Source organism: Cydia fagiglandana, chromosome 11 (assembly GCF_963556715.1).
Source record: "Cydia fagiglandana chromosome 11, ilCydFagi1.1, whole genome shotgun sequence".
In the NCBI taxonomy this organism is placed as follows: Eukaryota; Metazoa; Arthropoda; class Insecta; order Lepidoptera; family Tortricidae; genus Cydia; species Cydia fagiglandana.
Genome location: NC_085942.1, coordinates 6,080,211 through 6,097,852, shown reverse-complemented (window position 1 = coordinate 6,097,852; position 17,642 = coordinate 6,080,211). Strand labels below are relative to the sequence as shown.

General features: G+C 38.1%; 1 protein-coding gene across 1 annotated transcript in view; it reads left to right on the top strand.

Moving 5' to 3' along the window:
- Nucleotides 1–13,326, top strand: part of LOC134668850 (cyclin-dependent kinase 14) — a 164,527-nt gene extending 151,201 nt beyond the window's left edge. Inside the window, exons 8-13 of the mRNA XM_063526320.1 lie at nucleotides 554–678; nucleotides 1,951–2,087; nucleotides 3,227–3,366; nucleotides 3,742–4,003; nucleotides 6,303–6,416; nucleotides 11,120–13,326. Of these exons, the coding sequence (XP_063382390.1) occupies nucleotides 554–678; nucleotides 1,951–2,087; nucleotides 3,227–3,366; nucleotides 3,742–4,003; nucleotides 6,303–6,385 (747 nt within the window). The 3' untranslated portion in view covers nucleotides 6,386–6,416; nucleotides 11,120–13,326. The remainder of the gene's footprint in view (nucleotides 1–553; nucleotides 679–1,950; nucleotides 2,088–3,226; nucleotides 3,367–3,741; nucleotides 4,004–6,302; nucleotides 6,417–11,119) is intronic.
- The last annotated feature ends 4,316 nt before the right edge of the window (nucleotides 13,327–17,642 follow it).

Sequence of the window (17,642 nt, the reverse complement as noted above, 5' to 3'; positions counted from 1 at the left end):
CTTTTCTTGTAAGAGCGCTCTTAAGCCATGCAGGGTGCTAGCTAAATTGCTTAATCAATACTTACGCTATGGAATGTTGATTTAGCTAGAACCCTGAATGGCATAACAATCACTGTACATGCGTAAAAAACAAGTGACGATACACGCTACGACGGTATCACAAGCCTTTAATTATTAGGGAATAAGCAGTATAGAACGTCAAATCATGGGAATAGTTGTCAAGCGGACCCCAGGCTCCCATGAGCCGTGGCAAAATGCCGGGATAACGCCAGGAAGAAGGAAGCAGTATAGAACGGTGACGTAATTTTTAAACCGATGAAAATATGTAACTAAACAAATTAATAAATAGATAATAAAATAAATAAAGACATCCATAACTCAGGAACAAATATTTGTGATGAATACACAAATAAATGCCCTTACCAGGATTCGACCCCGGGACCTCCTGCTTCGACGGCAGGGTCACTACCGACTGGGCTAGGAGGCCGTCATGACTGCGCCGGATGTAACTGTGTGATAAGACCAATTTTGTAACTTTATGCTTATTGTACAGGACACGGACTTATCGCAGTACATGGAGAGGCACCCCGGCGGGCTCAACCACCACAACGTCAGCCTATTCATGTTCCAGCTACTGCGGGGGCTGTCCTACTGCCATAGGAGAAGAGTTTTACACAGGTATCTATTATATTCGTCGGGGCCCCTTTGTTTCCTTATAAACTTTAAGTCATAATGTATTGTTTGTCATAAAACTGAAACCGTTAACTTTTCAGGATTTTCGTAATAGTAGTAGTTTTTCGTAGTAGGATTCTATAGATAGGTTAGGTTAGGTTTGTTTTATGGCAATCCTGATAAGTTACACGTTTCTGAGAAAAACCAATTATCAAATTCGGACAAACAACACATTAAGACTTAAAACTATTTTGGAAACAATAGAAACCCATATTCGTCGTTTGCGGTGATATTTGATAGTTTGTGAACGCAACCACACAGTTTGAGAGATGCTGAGGGGCATTCCACGAGAATATCGCTTACGTACAGTCAGCAGCAAAAGTTGCTAAGCGGGCGAGGTGTTCTAAATTACCCTGACAAAAGTCGCATCAAGATAATTTTAAACACCTGGCCCGCTTAGCAACTTCTGCTGCTGACTGTACCTAACGCTATACTTGTAATAGTTCTAAAAATTCTGAGTAAAAGGATCCTATTAAGCCAGTTCAGGTTATTGTAAGTTAACATAGAAGACAGGATGTTATGGAAGTTCTGAATATGCAAAGATAAAATGTACCTTTATTGAAACGTACCTAGCAGATTTAATCGTAACTGACCTTTTGCGTTTAGTTTGCTCTTTGCAAAATTAATTTTATGATAAGCGGTGTAGCGAGATTGTTTTTGTTATTACCTACCGCATCTTAATAGAATTTCTCTAGTATACAGGTGCGTCCATATCGCCATTCGCGAAATATTTGTGAAAAGGTGCGTTCTAGAGTGCGTACGCATACTTGCTAAAGTAAGGACGATAAGCACGAAGAATTTAGAACATTGACCCGTTGTTCCTATCTCTATCGCACACGCATAGTTATATTGCTGGCCCGCTCGCACAGTGGCATTGACCGCCGGAATCATCGACGGTACAACAATATAATTATGTGTGCGATAGAGATTGGAACAGGCGAGTTCTTACTTTATACATTGCGCGCTTTATGTTTGAACTAACTTAATCTACTTAACCTATAAAAAAGATTATTGACCAAAAAACATATTAATAACAGCATAGGTACCTTCAGATCCACAGCGCAGGCTTCGTCATCATGCGATAGATCATCTACCTCAGGTTTTGTCAATATAATATTCACAATAAAACGTACATTTTAACCCATTATGTAACTTCTTTCTCGCGTATTCTGTTCTCTGCATGCAATTAATTCCTGATTTATTTGTTTGTTGTCACAGGGACGTGAAGCCACAAAACCTTCTAATAAGTTTACAAGGGGAGCTGAAGCTCGCTGATTTCGGTCTGGCGCGGGCCAAGTCGGTGCCAAGCCACACATACTCGCACGAAGTCGTCACGCTGTGGTATAGGCCACCAGGTAAGATTACAGATTCCTATACGGCCACTGGACTTTCTAGCGACCGCTGGAGAGACGAAGTGCAAAAAGACCTTACACACAGAGACGTGAAGCCACAAAACCTTCTAATAAGTTTACAAGGAACCAAGGAATAGATACCTGAAGCTCGCGGATTTCGGTCTAGCTCGAGCCAAGTCGGTGCCCGCAGCCACACATACTCGCACGAAGTCGTCGAGGTACAGGCCACCAGGTAAGGTTACATTTTTCTATCTGACCTCTAGTTGCCCTAGGTACCGCTGGAGAGGCCACAAGGTAAGATTACTGATTTCTATATATGTAATGTAAATGAAAATTTGTAGGGTAGAGCATAAATGGTCTTCCATTGTGAAATCGTGGTGAAAATAATGATGAAAAATGCGCGGTTAGAACGCGCGAATATTCAATTACATACCCATAACATTTAGATCTTTTTTTTTTATTATTATGAATGGGCTTACTCATGACCACAGACTAGCCGAGGCGTAGACGTGGCCTACGATGGAGCGAGCTCGCCCAGAAGGTGCCTGTTCACTCTTGATTTGAAGGTTGCCGGGTTATAAGAACACGGAAATATAGACGCCGGCAAGGAATTCCATTGTGGAATATCTACCAAGTAAGGATGGAAACCGGCCGTGCGTCTAAAGTCCGATGGTAGAATGGGGACGGTGGAATGAGCTCGTGTAGCTCTTGGGCACACTCCCCGAAGTGCAACCTGTAGAATACCGACAGGCTGGCGACTTTCCGCCGATGGGCCAAAGACTGAAGCTTAGCCGTTAGCTTCTTGTCGCCAATCATCCTCCTGGCTCTGCGCTCCACTGAGTCCAAAGCGGCGAGTTGGTATTTAGTATCTTACTTTGGTTGGTATCTTACTCGCGATTCATCTTAATATATTATTGTGCAGCAGACACAGACAGACAAGCAGTTAGACTGGCATAGTGCAAATGCTGGCAATAGTATCACGCATATTGCATTGTTACTGTACTTGCAGTTAAAACGAGACTATATGACATTCGGAAATGCAAACCATTTGGCAGATTTTTTTAATTCAAGGATTAAAATGAATTAATCAACGAAGCGTTTTCTAAAATGGTCGTGTTCAAACAGCTTATTATTGTCCACAGATGTCCTACTAGGCAGCACAGAGTACTCGACGTCGCTAGACATGTGGGGCGTTGGCTGCATATTCGTGGAGATGCTGTGCGGCGTGCCGACCTTCCCCGGCGTGCGGGACACGCACGACCAGCTCGACAAGATATTCAAGGTATACATCTGTCTCAGTCTAGGGTTCATTCAGGTATCCTTAGTTGCAGATTGCAGAGTTCACACACGCACAAGGAGTACTCGACTTGGCTAGACATCTCATGTCTCTCTGATATCCTAGCGTTTAGGCTGTGGTCTCTGGTGGTCGTGGACCTTTCGCTACGCATAAGGTCAGGTTTAGAAATATTGCGCGAAGATCCAGGCATTCTGGTGGCACGCTTCGCTTCGCAGACAAGGATCTGTTTTCAGTAATTTTTCTTCTACGCGTAGTTTCTGCTTTTATAAGACTATTGGTATATGATTCTTGGAGAATATAAGGCAGTATTTCTTAGGCCTGCCCCATCTATATTCATAACATTCTTATATTGTCCACCAGGTCGTCGGAACCCCAACCGAAGAAAGCTGGCCGGGCGTCTCCCGGCTCCCCGGCCTTCGGTCCCACATAGCCCGATGGGGCACCTGCCCCGCGCGGTCACTCGGCGCCGCCTTCCCGCGCCTAAGAGATGGCGGGAGGAATGCGGAGAGACTCGCCGCCGCGTTACTACAGCCCGACCCGAGGAGAAGACTGGCGGCGCCGCGGGCGATACACCACAGTTACTTCGCGCATCTACCGCCGCGGCTCAACGAGTTGCCTGATGGTGAGTGATGCGTACTAGTTGATTGCCTATTGAGCTTAGCGCCTTACCGTGCTTAAGAGATGATGGAAGGAACGCGGAGCGACTCGCCGCCGCCTTACTACAGCCCGACCCCAGGAGAAGACTGACGGCGCCGCGGGCGATACACCACAGTTACTACGCGCATCTACCGCCGCGGCTCAACGAGTTGCCTGATGGTGAGTGACGCGTATAGATACCTGACTATCGAACTTGGCGTCTTCTTGGCCTACGCGTCACATCTCCGACACAGTAGACCTTTTTGTGGAATACCCTATTAACCCGATGGTAAATATCACACATACTTTGACTAAAGTGACTTCGGCGCATTCCCGGGATGATGAAACTATGAAATTGTAGGCCTCAGTGTAATTATTCAGGTAATCATGTTTTCAGTTATGTCCATTAGTAGGCAGGTATATAGCGATTCCTAAATGACTTGAAAGTAAAAATAAACAAATACTTAATTAATAATTACATTCAGATAGCGGTTAAGTTCGGTAATGAGAATCTGATATCCATAGCCAATTTAACAGATATCTATAACAAAGCCATTAGTTAATTGGCAAGATTTAAAAACGGAATCGATTGGCCACTCTTCTCGTCGAAACTAATTACCGTTTAGACTGGAGTTTTTACTTTTTATCGGTTTCTAATAATGAATGGATTCGTAGCGTATTTGATGGGTAATGCTAATGACTAATGAAGTAATGATGGATCCGATGAAAGTTAACGGACGAAAATACTTATGGCGTCATCTCATGAACGTGTGTCAAATCTAACAAACTGTTCATAATCGTTTGTCCCTATCCGATATGTTGATATTCCCATTTGTTACAAGAGACAAAATTTTACAGGGGTTCGCTAAGTTTTATGAATAAGGGGGTGAAATGGTATATTTCGAGTGACGACAGTCACTCGAAAAATAAGCCATGTATGTGATTATTTCCTTATTTCATCAGGTGACAAGCAAATGTCACTAATTAGTAATTACAAAAAATTTTTTTTACAATAATCGACCTTCTTTTAGTACCTACTAATATGGTTCACTATGGCTATGTACTTAGTGACTTTTGCTTGTCACCTGGCGATTTTAACTCTTATTTCGATTTATCAATAAAAACATTGCAAATATAACTAATTATAAAGGGGTCTGAAACACAAGAACAAGAGCATAATCATTGAGTCACGTATACCTACTATAAATTGGCGTGTAAGGCATAAGATCGTAACATTCAGTCGTATAAACATAAATTTAGGTACATTTTATACCCAGGAGACGTGTCAAGTTTTGCATATATTGTCTGTGACATTCCGCAGGGGAATCGCATCGTAATCGTCTAGGGGCGTCAACTTTGCTAAGTCAATTCAGCCACCTTAATTGAGTAACTATTGAAGTCTTCACACGTATGACACGAGAAATTCCTTTAGCATATTCAATTGCAAGCTTTTACGAGAATATCCGAGGAAAGTAGAATAAATGCAAAAGCTAAGCTATATAAACTTTTTTTACACTTCTTTAGAAAAATATAAAAAAAAACTGATACTGATACTGGATAGAAAACTGTCGGGAAACGGCACAGAACCGGGATCAGTGGCGAGCAGTCGTGTTGGAAGCCAAGACACACTTTGGGTCGCTGCGCCAGAGGAGTAGTAGTAGTATATAGTCTTTAGAAAAATGCACTAGAATTTACACAATACATTTACCTAACCTATTGACAGAGGTAACACCAGTCGGTTTTAATATAGTTATCGCTATTGCGTGATCTTCCGTACAACCTTCTGGTAGCAGACAAAAAAAAGTAGGAAAATTAACCTATTAAAAAGTTAATATACACTAATATATAAATCTTCTATACTGTTCTTCTTCTTCCTCGCGTTATCCCGGCATTTTGCCACGGCTCATGGGAGCCTGGGGTTCGCTTGACAACTAATCCCAAGAATTGACATAGGCACTAGTTTGTACGAAAGCGATTGCCATCTGACCTTCCAACGCATAGGGGAAACTAGGCCTTATTGGGATTAGTCCGGTTTCATCACGATGTTATCCTTCACCGAAAAGAAACTGGTAAATAACTCTTCATTCATTAACTTCCGAATAACTCATTGGTACGAGCAGGGGTTTGAACCCGCGACCTCCGGATTGAAAGTCGCACGCTCATACCGCTAGGCCACCAGCGCTCCTTACCTTAATTTTCTTCTATACTGTTACGGTCACGTAACATCATCCCTTTAAGGATGAACCGACCGGCCATAGACTCGAAATATTATTTTGTTGTTGCAGAAGTATCGATATTCACAGTGGAGGGCGTCGCGCTCTACCCGGAGACGCGGTACAAGCCTAGTCTCGAAATCAAGTACAAGTAGCGCCGGTCTGCCGTCTGCGAACATGATTGAGGTGGTACATACATTATATCCTCGTAACAGGGCTTTAAATACCGTTAAAAAGTTGGTATCGTTACCACGAGGTGACAGATTTAACGTTAAGTTGTAACTAACGTTAGACCAGGTACCGTTAGTTATACTACTCTTTACCGGTAATAAAATGGTAACGTTAGCAGCTGTCAATTTGAGCTAACGTTAAGTCAAAGGTATCGATACACCATTTTTAACGTTAGTTGGTAACGTTAACAACTGCTTATTACCCGTTTGATTAACTGATAGATGTCTTCATCGTTGACAATCGAGCGAATATTCATTCACTCTCAAGCTCAAGCAGAGATGGGCATTTCGTAATTGATTCCTGATTCTACGATTACTCGAAATTACTTTGTAATCTGATCACTTGAATCAGGAATCATCTTTTCTAATATTACAATTACTACTAATTGGAATCAATGTCGATTCCTCACTACAGGAATGTATTAATTGATTTCTTTCAGATTACATTTCGTACTACTACTATCAAAAGGACCCGGGTATGTCCTTAAACCACGTCCAAGACCACCGGTGGACGGGCAGCAGCGTCCCTCAAATTCGGTGTTCTCGACTGCGATCGCCAACCCGCCTGCCAAGCGTGGCGATTATGGCATTCACCCCCCAAAAAAGGGGGAGGCCTATGTTCAGCAGTGGACGTCTTATGGCTGAGATGATGATGATGATGATGACTATCAAAAGTACATTTCGACTGTAAATATGTATAGATGTTGTTGATGTTGGCTTACTAGATATAAATGCACCTTATTTGAATCAGGTGTGCAGATTTCGAAAATGACCATTTTGGAGTCCAAGATGCCTGCCGTGTGCTTTGACATAAAAGTCATCATGGGTGTCGTTTTATAGGTTTTAGAGAGTGATACGAAGCCGGTAAGATCTTTTCACGGCTAGGCATGTATAGTGCTTTTCTCAAACATGCAATGAAATAATAATAATGTCCTTAAAATATTACTATAATAATGTCCTAATGTGATAGGTTGTTCAGTGCGTGTGGTTCTAAAGAAGAACGAAAATTTTATTATTTTCGCGTGACGACGCACGGTTTAGGAGATTTAAAGATTTTTCTTTAATTTTTTTTCTTCTTTTTATTCGTTTTTTTCTGTTCTTGTGTTTTTTAAATGTTATCAAGGGGTTTTCTAAAGGGGTTTTCCGTTGTTTTTGCGCTACGACGTACAGTTTAGGATATTTTAGGAGATACACAGCATTATAAAGTAAGTTTTTGATTTTATTTTTCTTTTTTGTTTTTTTTTTTTAATATTAATTAGGGGTTTCTTACAGGGGAACGAACATTTTATTATTTTTGCGCTACGACTCACGGTTTAGGACATACAGACCTATAAATATTTTTTTGCTTTTGTTTTTTTTTCCTATTTTTGTGATTTTAAAATATTACTTAGGGGTTTCCGAAAGGGGAACGAAAATTTGATTATTTTTGCGCTACGACATACGGTTTAAGAGATACAGCATTATAAAGTTTTTTTGTTAATTTTTTTATTTACGATTAGGGGTTTATTTATTTATTTATTTATTTATTTATTTATTTTAAACTTTATTGCACATACAAAAAGTACAACAGGCGGGTTTCATACAGAGAAACGAATATCTTATTATCTTTGCGCTACGACACACGGTTTAGGAGATACAGACTTATAAATATTTTTTTTGCTTCTTTTTCCTATTTTTGTGATTTAAAAATATTACTTAGAGGTTTCCGAACGGGGAACGAACATTTTATTATTTTTGCGTTACGACGCACGGTTTAGGAGATACAGACCTATAAATTTTTTTTTGCTTCTTATTTCCTATTTTTGTGATTTTTAAATATTACTTACGAGTGTCTTAAAGGGGAACGAAAATTTGATTATTTTTGAGCTACTACGTACGGTTTAGGACATACAGACCTATAAATATTTTTTTGCTTTTTTCTTTTTTTCCTATTTTTGTGATTTTTAAATATTACTTAGGGGTTTTCTAAAGGGTGACGAAAATTTGAATATTTTTGCGCTACTTCGTACGGTTTAGGAGATACAGCATTATAAAGTTTTGTCGTTATTTTTTTTATTACCAAGTAGGGGTTTCTTACAGGGGAACGAACATTTTATTATTTTTGCGTTATGACGCACGGTTTAGGAGATACATACCTATAAATATTTTTCTTGCTTGTTTTCTTTTTCTTTATTTTTTCTTTTTTTGTGTTTTTTAGATATTACTTTGGGGTTTCCTAAAGGGAAACAAAAATTTGTTTAGTTTTGCGCTAAAATAAAAATAATAAATAAATAAATTAAATAATAATAAATAAAAAAATTATGCAGCGTCGTGATTTGAACCCAGAATCATTGTCACTAGCTAATTTTTTTTCAAAACAGATGTAGTGGGTGCCACAAGCACATGACAATCAACGTCTGAAAATATCTGTTGGTTCTAAGTAGGGGTAGGGGGTAGGGGTACTTGTGAGTTCAAAAGCTGCCCCCTCCAAAATAACTAAAAAAATCCAATTCTTGTTTGTAAAACAGCACGACTACTTCTTTTTTCAAACAAAAGGTATGCCGGGTAAAATACCGGTGTCAAAATTGCCACGGCTATTTTATTGCATGTGCCGCCCGCAAACCATTATTATCTTAATCTACACGTGCATTTCCATGAACTTCGTACGAAATAAAAAAACCGGGCAAGTGCGAGTCGGACTCGCGCACGAAGGGTTCCGTACCATAATGCAAAAAAAAACGGTCACCCATCCAAGTACTGACCACTCCCGACGTTGCTTAGTTTTGGTCAAAAATCACGTTTGTTGTATGGGAGCCCCATTTAAATCTTTATTTTATTCTGTTTTTAGTATTTGTTGTTATAGCGGCAACAGAAATACATCATCTGTGAAAATTTCAACTGTCTAGCTATCACGGTTCGTGAGATACAGCCTGGTGACAGACGGACGGACGGACGGACAGCGAAGTCTTAGTAAGTCTAATAACATGTGAATAAAATGCAACTTTGCTATCAGTTTTCGAAGTGCAAAGTAAGACTTTCCGAGCTGGTGTGGTGAAAAAATTAAAGATATCTTATTGATACGGTTTAACTACTAAAACTTTTTTGTAGTAGAAGAATTGCATTGTGAGACTTGCATCTTTTTACAATGTTTTTGATGGAATCATTTTTACAAACAAGCAATGACATCAATAAACAGGTGTCTCATTTAATATAATCCGACTAAATTACATTTCAGTAACACCTCCATATTTCACAAAATAAATCAAGACATTATCCAACCTATATAATCTTGACGTATTTTATATCAAAGACGCCTGTACCTAATATAAACCGACCAAGTAACGAATTAGCTATACCATCATATTTAACAAACAAAATTATGACGTTTTGCAACCTCCTTATTTTGGCAAATACATATATTACGACACAGCCGGGTGGTATTCTATCTGTCCAATCTCGGTCCAATGTGTATTCGCGTCTCACATTTTGCATAATGAGAGAGGGAGACGCATTGCATATTAGACAAAGATCTTAAACAAGTAGAATACACCTCTTTCATTTGATAAACATGAAGAATAATGACAAAAGACTATGAACTCTAACTACTAGAATTAAAGTTGAGTTTTACTAACGTACATAATTATCTTTAATGTATTTTAACTGATTTAAATTTGACAGAAGCCCTACCGTATTTATGGTCAATAAGGTCTACTGGCCTTAAAATTGTATATGAAATTACAAGCAAATATCAGCTTAATGAATCATAGTGTTAACGTTAGTTGGGTAACGTTAGTTTATAATGGGAATTGGGTAACGTTAAGAAGCCCTGCAATAAAAAGTAGATTTACCGGTAAAATTAACGTTAACTAGCTAACGTTATAATAATGTTAAGTTACCAAGTATCGTTACCATTTACTACCGGTAATAAGGTATATTTATGATTTTAACGTTAAGTAACGTTACTTTATAATGTGAATTGGTAACGTTAACAAGCCCTGCCTCGTAAGGCCCACCATACAAAGTTTCCATATTTTTAATTTGAACCTTGTTGTATAGTAGATTAGGGTGACTTTCGTTTGTTTTAGAAAACAGTGAAACAAAGGAAATGCTACCTTATGTAGTTTTTTAAAGGTTCTAATTAGATTGAAACGGAGTGTACACTATAATGCACATTGAGCCTTACGAGGATATCATTCTCATTCTCTCTTCAATTGGCAGATGCTGAAAACTCTCGACACTAAATATGTTATCAATTCCTCATCTTTAAATCTGTAAATTGAAATGCGCGTCATATTGACAGGGACTGTTGTATGTTGGTTACGTATGTAAGACTCTCCGATTTGGACTTATAGTTTGGGGTATTTGCTTGTCGTCATTAGTGCCTTCGCGAGCACAGTCTCTTGTGTAAGGGCTTTTCTCTGGTCGAGATAGTATTTACCAGCTTGCTTCAATAACAAACAAGTATTGAAAATCTTAGTTCGTAAGAGGAACTCCTATTTTAAAGCGCGAAAGTTATGGGTCTGATAAATGAATCTGATCTGTTGCCCATTTCGAAATTATAACATGTTTATAACATGTATACTTCTTACTTTCCTGAATTATTTGAATAAGTAAATAAATTCCCACAAACACTTATCGATGTAAGAATAAATATGTAAAGTATGTTTTGTATTGTTACAGAGGTATCAATATTCACAGTGGAAGGCGTGGCGCCGTGCTCGGAGACGCGGCACGTCGTCAAGTGAGCCACCAAGCCTAGTTCAATCCGTTCTGTTCTGCCGCGCCCGCGCCCCACGCGTGCGAGCGCGGACCCTAGCGTAGGCAAGTTTCAATTCCTATAGTTTTAATCGACAGAAATATGGTTGACTCGTATTCGGTGGACCAACGTTTCGTGATGTCTAGGTTAAGAGCCGACGAACGGGCATCGAATGCCGGGCAGTATTCGTTCCGACCCGAGGCGTATTATTTGTCGATCCGACGATTGTTTGTCGAATATTATATTAGCGCTTGTTAAGCTTCTAACGTAATATCCATCCATATAATTCAATTATTCTATGGTGACAAGGTAAACTGATAGGTATCGAGTGTATGAATTTAATGTATAAATATATAAACAGAGCAGTGTGCCATATACCTATAGGTAGGTATATCTATAATTGAGAAGAGTATGACGTGTTATTTTAAAAGATTTTTATGCTGGATATATGCTCATAATTTGAGAAAAATTTTGAAGATGTTTATTTATATTTACAAAATGGATAATATCGATGTGATTTAACTCTTGATGCACTGTTCAATGCTTATCCTGTTAAAACGCGGGGCCGCCAAATCTATCAACATACCGAGCGATATAAACTCACGCAACGAATAGCGAAACCATTCGAACGTGACGTTTTTCTGTCGCACTATTACCCTGTTTTATTTCTACTAATTTCTAACTATGCCATACTAGCGGTTTAAAAGTAAGCGTGTCTCAGAAAAACGCCACGTATCAAAGGTGTAAGGAAACTAAGGCCCCGCGGCACCCTGGCTGTCTAAGTCTTATGCACACTCATTCCTTCCACGGTGCTCAAATAGTTTGATAGGGTCGGGGTGGTGGCGTCACAACACGCTAGCTTCGCCGCGCACCCGTCTTCGGTTGCGGGCTGCGAGACGCTCCAGTGATACAATGTGAATTGAACGGAGATAGCTTATCTATTACCAAAATTTGTATAATATCACGACAGATCTCAAATTTATGATGTGTGGGACCGTCCTACTGTAAATTGTGATAGGGGATTTGACGATTTGTAAAAACTATACTAAATTTAATACTTTTGTTCTGTTGATGAGAGAGTTAGGCGTAGATAAAATGTAGTTTCCGTCTCGCTTGAAGACTAGTGAATTAACCAGTTTAGTCGAATTTTAGGTCCCTCACGGTAAGGATAGGAGTGCGAAGGTAGTACGCACCGGCACATTGGCAGCGCGCATTAGTACAAACCTACTTTTAAATAATCGAATGTAAGGACTGAAGATCACAGCTATGGCCGACCAGTGTGGAAGTGGTACGCATAGATACTGTAAGCACTATCCCACTAGCTCCACGATAGCTGGGGATCCGAGTCAATACTTATTTGTAATAGAATGCGACGCCCAATCGTCTTGTCTAGTTTAGTGAATTTTGAATAACGTCTGTGATTAAAAGTAGAGTTTAGGCCAATTAAGCAGTAACACCAATTTGTGCCAACAGTTTGTTAAACGCTTATAAAATATCCGGTATATCTATCTCAAGACGCTTCGGGGGTCGCATTCGAGTCCGTTTCTTATTTGCCTCGGCGGGCGTCCCTCACTCGGCAAAATATGCAAATCTAGTCCAGCGGTCGCCCGACGTCGCCGCGGCAAATATGAAAAGGGCCTTATTGACTTAAATAGCAATAATGTCGCTCTCGGCTCTAGTAAATTAAAAGTAGGAGTTGTCGTTTCGTATTAAGTTGTAAATCTGTAGCTGTGTTTGTATCGCAGCGCCATTATACTTCGTTTTTTTAGCATTAGAAATAAGGTAAACAATCTTGATGTGTCTTTTAATTGAAAAACACATTTTAAAAATAAGTTACGGCAAATATGTAACAATTATGAATCTAATACGATCATTTATATTCTTATGCTTTCATAAGTAATAGTTACTGATTTTTAAAAAGCGTTTTTCAATTAAAAGACTTGTCAAGATCGCATACCTTCTTTCAAGTTCTTTCTAATGCTAAAAAAAACGAACTATAGATAACTTAAATATACCATGCCTTGTACGACATAAGTTTCTTAAAGACTCAGTGTCTAATTCGCAAACTCACTGCCAATAAAAACAAGCTGTTAGAAAGGTAGCCGAGTTGTCAGTGTGTCCGGAACATCTATTGAGCGTAGATCAAATTGTTAGCGTAGAATACTTTGTACTGAGCTTTAGATACTTATACGATTTCAGCGCAGCGGGGCAGGCGCTAATAAAAACACAACTCTAAGCTATACACATGCTCGGTTCATTTGTACATACAGTATGAAAACTTGGTTCACTTTGCCGCCTGTACAGAGTGGGTTGCTAAATCCCAAATCCAGTTTGTCTAGGAACAGTTCCAACTTTAACCACTGACTTCCTGTGAGCCGCATACTGATTGTACTGAAGTTGAATGTCAAATATAGACTGGTCATATTTTTCATAAAAACGATTTCGACTGGCAAAGCATATTACTTTTTGGCAACCGGGTTTTTTAACCTAATTAGACCCCGCTGAATCTGAATTTGCCGGTTGCTTGATCGAATTCTTGACCGGAAGTGAGATATTTGACATTAAAGGTCCCTTTTTTTCGTTTTTCGTAAATAACTCTTAAACGGTGGCGCATAGCAAAAAATTTTCTATTACATAAGTAATCTGCATAAAATTACGTACAAGAAACATTCAGTACAATTTTTCGCTAGGATCAATATTCAAAGAGATTTCAACGCGGGAAATTTAATTATAATCACTTCTAAGGTCCCGTTTTTTAGGTTTTCGTAAATAACTCATAAACGGTGGCCAATATCAAAAAATGTTGTTAGACTTTAATAATCTACACAAAATTTTGAATAAAAAAGATTCAGTACACTTTTCGCAGGGATCAATATTTAAAAAGATAATAAAGAGGGAAAGTTAATTATAATAAATTCTAAGGTTCTTTGTTTTTATTTTTTCGTTAATAATTTGAAAAGTATGACTCATAGCAAAAAAAATCTTATACATAAATAATAAAGGTAAAATTTCCTACAAGAAACATTTAGAACACTTTTCGCTAGGATCAATATTTAAAAAGACAAAGCAGCGGGTAAGTTCATTATAATCAATGTTAAAGTCCCTTTTTAGTTTTTTGTAAATAACTCGTAAACGGTGTCCCATAGCAAAATAGGTTTTTAAGAACAAATTATCTACATAAAATTTCCTCCAAGAAACATCTAGAACACTTTTCTCTAGGATCAATATTTCAAGCGATATTAAAGGAAGAAAGTTAATTACAATCAGTTCACAGGTCACTTTTTTTTAGAGTTTCGTAAATAACTTGTAAACGGTGACCCGTTGCAAAACAATATTCTACATAAATACTAAACATAAAATTGTCCACAAAAAAGGTTCTGTACACTTTTTCGCTACGATCAATATTCAAAGAGGTATTAAAGGGGGTAAGTTAATTGTAATCAATTTTCAGGTCCCTATTTTTAGGTTTTCGTAAATGACTCGTAAAATAAGGCTCATAGCAAAATAAGTTCTTAATGTTCTTGTAAATAAATAATCGATATAAAATTTTCTACGAAAAACATATGGAACACTTTTCTCTTTTTAGGGTTCCGTACCTCAAAATGAAAATAAACCGGCTACACGCGAGTCAGACTCGCGTTGCAAGGGTTCCGTACATTACCCAATTTTTAACAATGTATTTTGTATATGTGAAACGCGAGTGATTGCCTTTAAAAAACCTGTCGGGATCGGTTCAAAAACTAAGTAATGCCCGACTCGCCCTTGACTGCATAATTCTAATAGGTTTTCCTGTCATCTATAGAGGTTCTATTTTGTATATTTTTTCAAAATTTTAGACCCAATAGTTTCGGAGATAAAGCCCCTCCCCCTAAAATAAAACATTAAAATACAAAAAATTACCATCGGGGGGATGGTCTGGCCTTTATCTCCGAAACTACTGGGTCTACATTTTTAAAATAAAATAAAATAAAATAGTTCTTTACCTATATAGACGAAAACCTAAAAATAGGGACCTGGAAATTAAATACAATTAACTTACCCCCTTTATAATATTTTAAACTTTCGCGTTTTGAATACATATTAACTCACATTATAGACGGGTCTAACGCGAATTATATTCAATTACCTTTATTTACCGACGTTTCGACACAGGTTTCACTACAAATACAAAAATACTAAAATAGGTTTATAAGAACAAATTATCTACATAAAATTTCCTCCAAGAAACATCTAGAACACTTTTCTCTAGGATCGGAAAGGAAGAAAGTTAATTACAATCAGTCAGCCGCGACCACGACCAGTGAAACCTGTGTCGAAACGTCGGTAAATAAAGGTAATTGAATATAATTCGCGTTACCCCCTTTAATACCTCTTTAAATATTGATCGTAGCGAAAAAGTGTACAGAACCTTTTTTGTGGACAATTTTATGTTTAGTATTTATGTAGAATATTGTTTTGCAACGGGCCACCGTTTAAGAGTTATTTACGAAAAACTAAAAAAAAGTGACCTGTGAACTGATTGTAATTAACTTTCTTCCTTTCCGATCCTAGAGAAAAGTGTTCTAGATGTTTCTTGGAGGAAATTTTATGTAGATAATTTGTTCTTATAAACCTATTTTGCTATGGGACACCGTTTACGAGTTATTTACAAAAAACTAAAAAGGGACTTTAAAATTGATTATAATGAACTTACCCGCTGCTTTGTCTTTTTAAATATTGATCCTAGCGAAAAGTGTTCCAAATGTTTCTTGTAGGAAATTTTACGTTTATTATTTATGTATAAGATTTTTTTTGCTATGAGTCATACTTTTCAAATTATTAACGAAAAAATAAAAACAAAGAACCTTAGAATTTATTATAATTAACTTTCCCTCTTTATTATCTTTTTAAATATTGATCCCTGTGAAAAGTGTACTGAATCTTTTTTATTCAAAATGTTGTGTAGATTATTAAAGTCTAACAACATTTTTTGATATTGGCCACCGTTTATGAGTTATTTACGAAAACCTAAAAAAAGGGACCTTAGAAGTGATTATAGTTAAATTTCCCGCGTTGAAATCTCTTTGAATATTGATCCTAGCGAAAAATTGTACTGAATCTTTCTTGTAGGCAATTTTATGTAGATTACTTATGTAATAGAACATTTTTTGCTATGCGCCACCGTTTAAGAGTTATTTACGAAAAACGAAAAAAAGGGACCTTTAATGTCAAATATCTCACTTCCGGTCAAGATTTCGATCGAGCAACCGGCAAATTCGGATTCAGCGGGGTCTAGTTAGGTTAAAAAACCCGGTTGCCAAAAAGTAATATGATTTGCCAGTCGCATCAAGAAGGAGAGCGATTTTGAATCTTTTTGTCTAGTCTAATATACGTGAGAGAGTTTAAGAGTGTCCAGTCACAAACCCGCCGCCCCGCGCGCGTCTCAAAATCGGTACCGAACACCAAAATAGTACGTAAATTGTATAGTTCGTGAAACGCAATATGTTCAGTGTAAATGATTTGTTGAATTTTTACCTAAGTTAAATATAAGGAGAGAGGCAAAGTAAATATTTCACCCGTTGAGTGAGGCACCGCACCTCGTGCGTCAACTTGAATATAAATGTGTAATACACGGAGCATTTATATGAGGGATAGTGAAAATTCTATTGTATAATAATAATTTGCATTTGTATAATGAAGAACTGATGTTGATGTCGTGGCTACGGAACGAATTGTGTAAATAGAAGTAAAGGATCAGTTACAGTTTGGTTCACGACTGTCCCATGAGTTGCCATTGCGTTGCCCCGCGGGCCCTGAGATTTCGTTTAGGTACTATAATGTTTATCTAGACTTTAATTCTTATTATTTCACTTTAATTTGTCCTGCTGATCCAATTTATGACATTTTAATAATTTTTGAGTCGGGTTCCCAATGCGGCGCGCGCTACGCACGATTACATCAAATATAAGCTTAAGTCCAGGCCACACCGGATGCGTATGCAAGGCTCTGTGCATAGTAGAGTCGCCATCAGATATTGGGGCGGGCAAGGTGCTGAAAAATACCAAAACATGCACTTTAACGTCTTGATCAGATATTTGTGAACACCTTGAACGCTCCGATATATTTGATGGTGTCTGTACATCGCTTTCGTTGCGTGCCGCATTCGTTACAAGTACCTAGAGCATCGCAATCGATGTACATATTGTAAAGGTACGCTGCGATACGCTTGCTATGTGTATCGGCATTCAGATGGCTACAATTAGTAGCATGCGCGTTGTGCGCCGCAGTGGGATCCCGGCCGTATGTAATAAACAATGTGCTTTTACTCTTTTAAAAGAATGTAAATACGATATTTGAACTGATAATAATAAAAGTTTTTATTTCTTAATGAATTTATGTGTTTTCTTTAATCTTTATCTACTAAGATCAATGTGGAGAAAATCGTCTATAAGGGAAGACCGTCTAGAA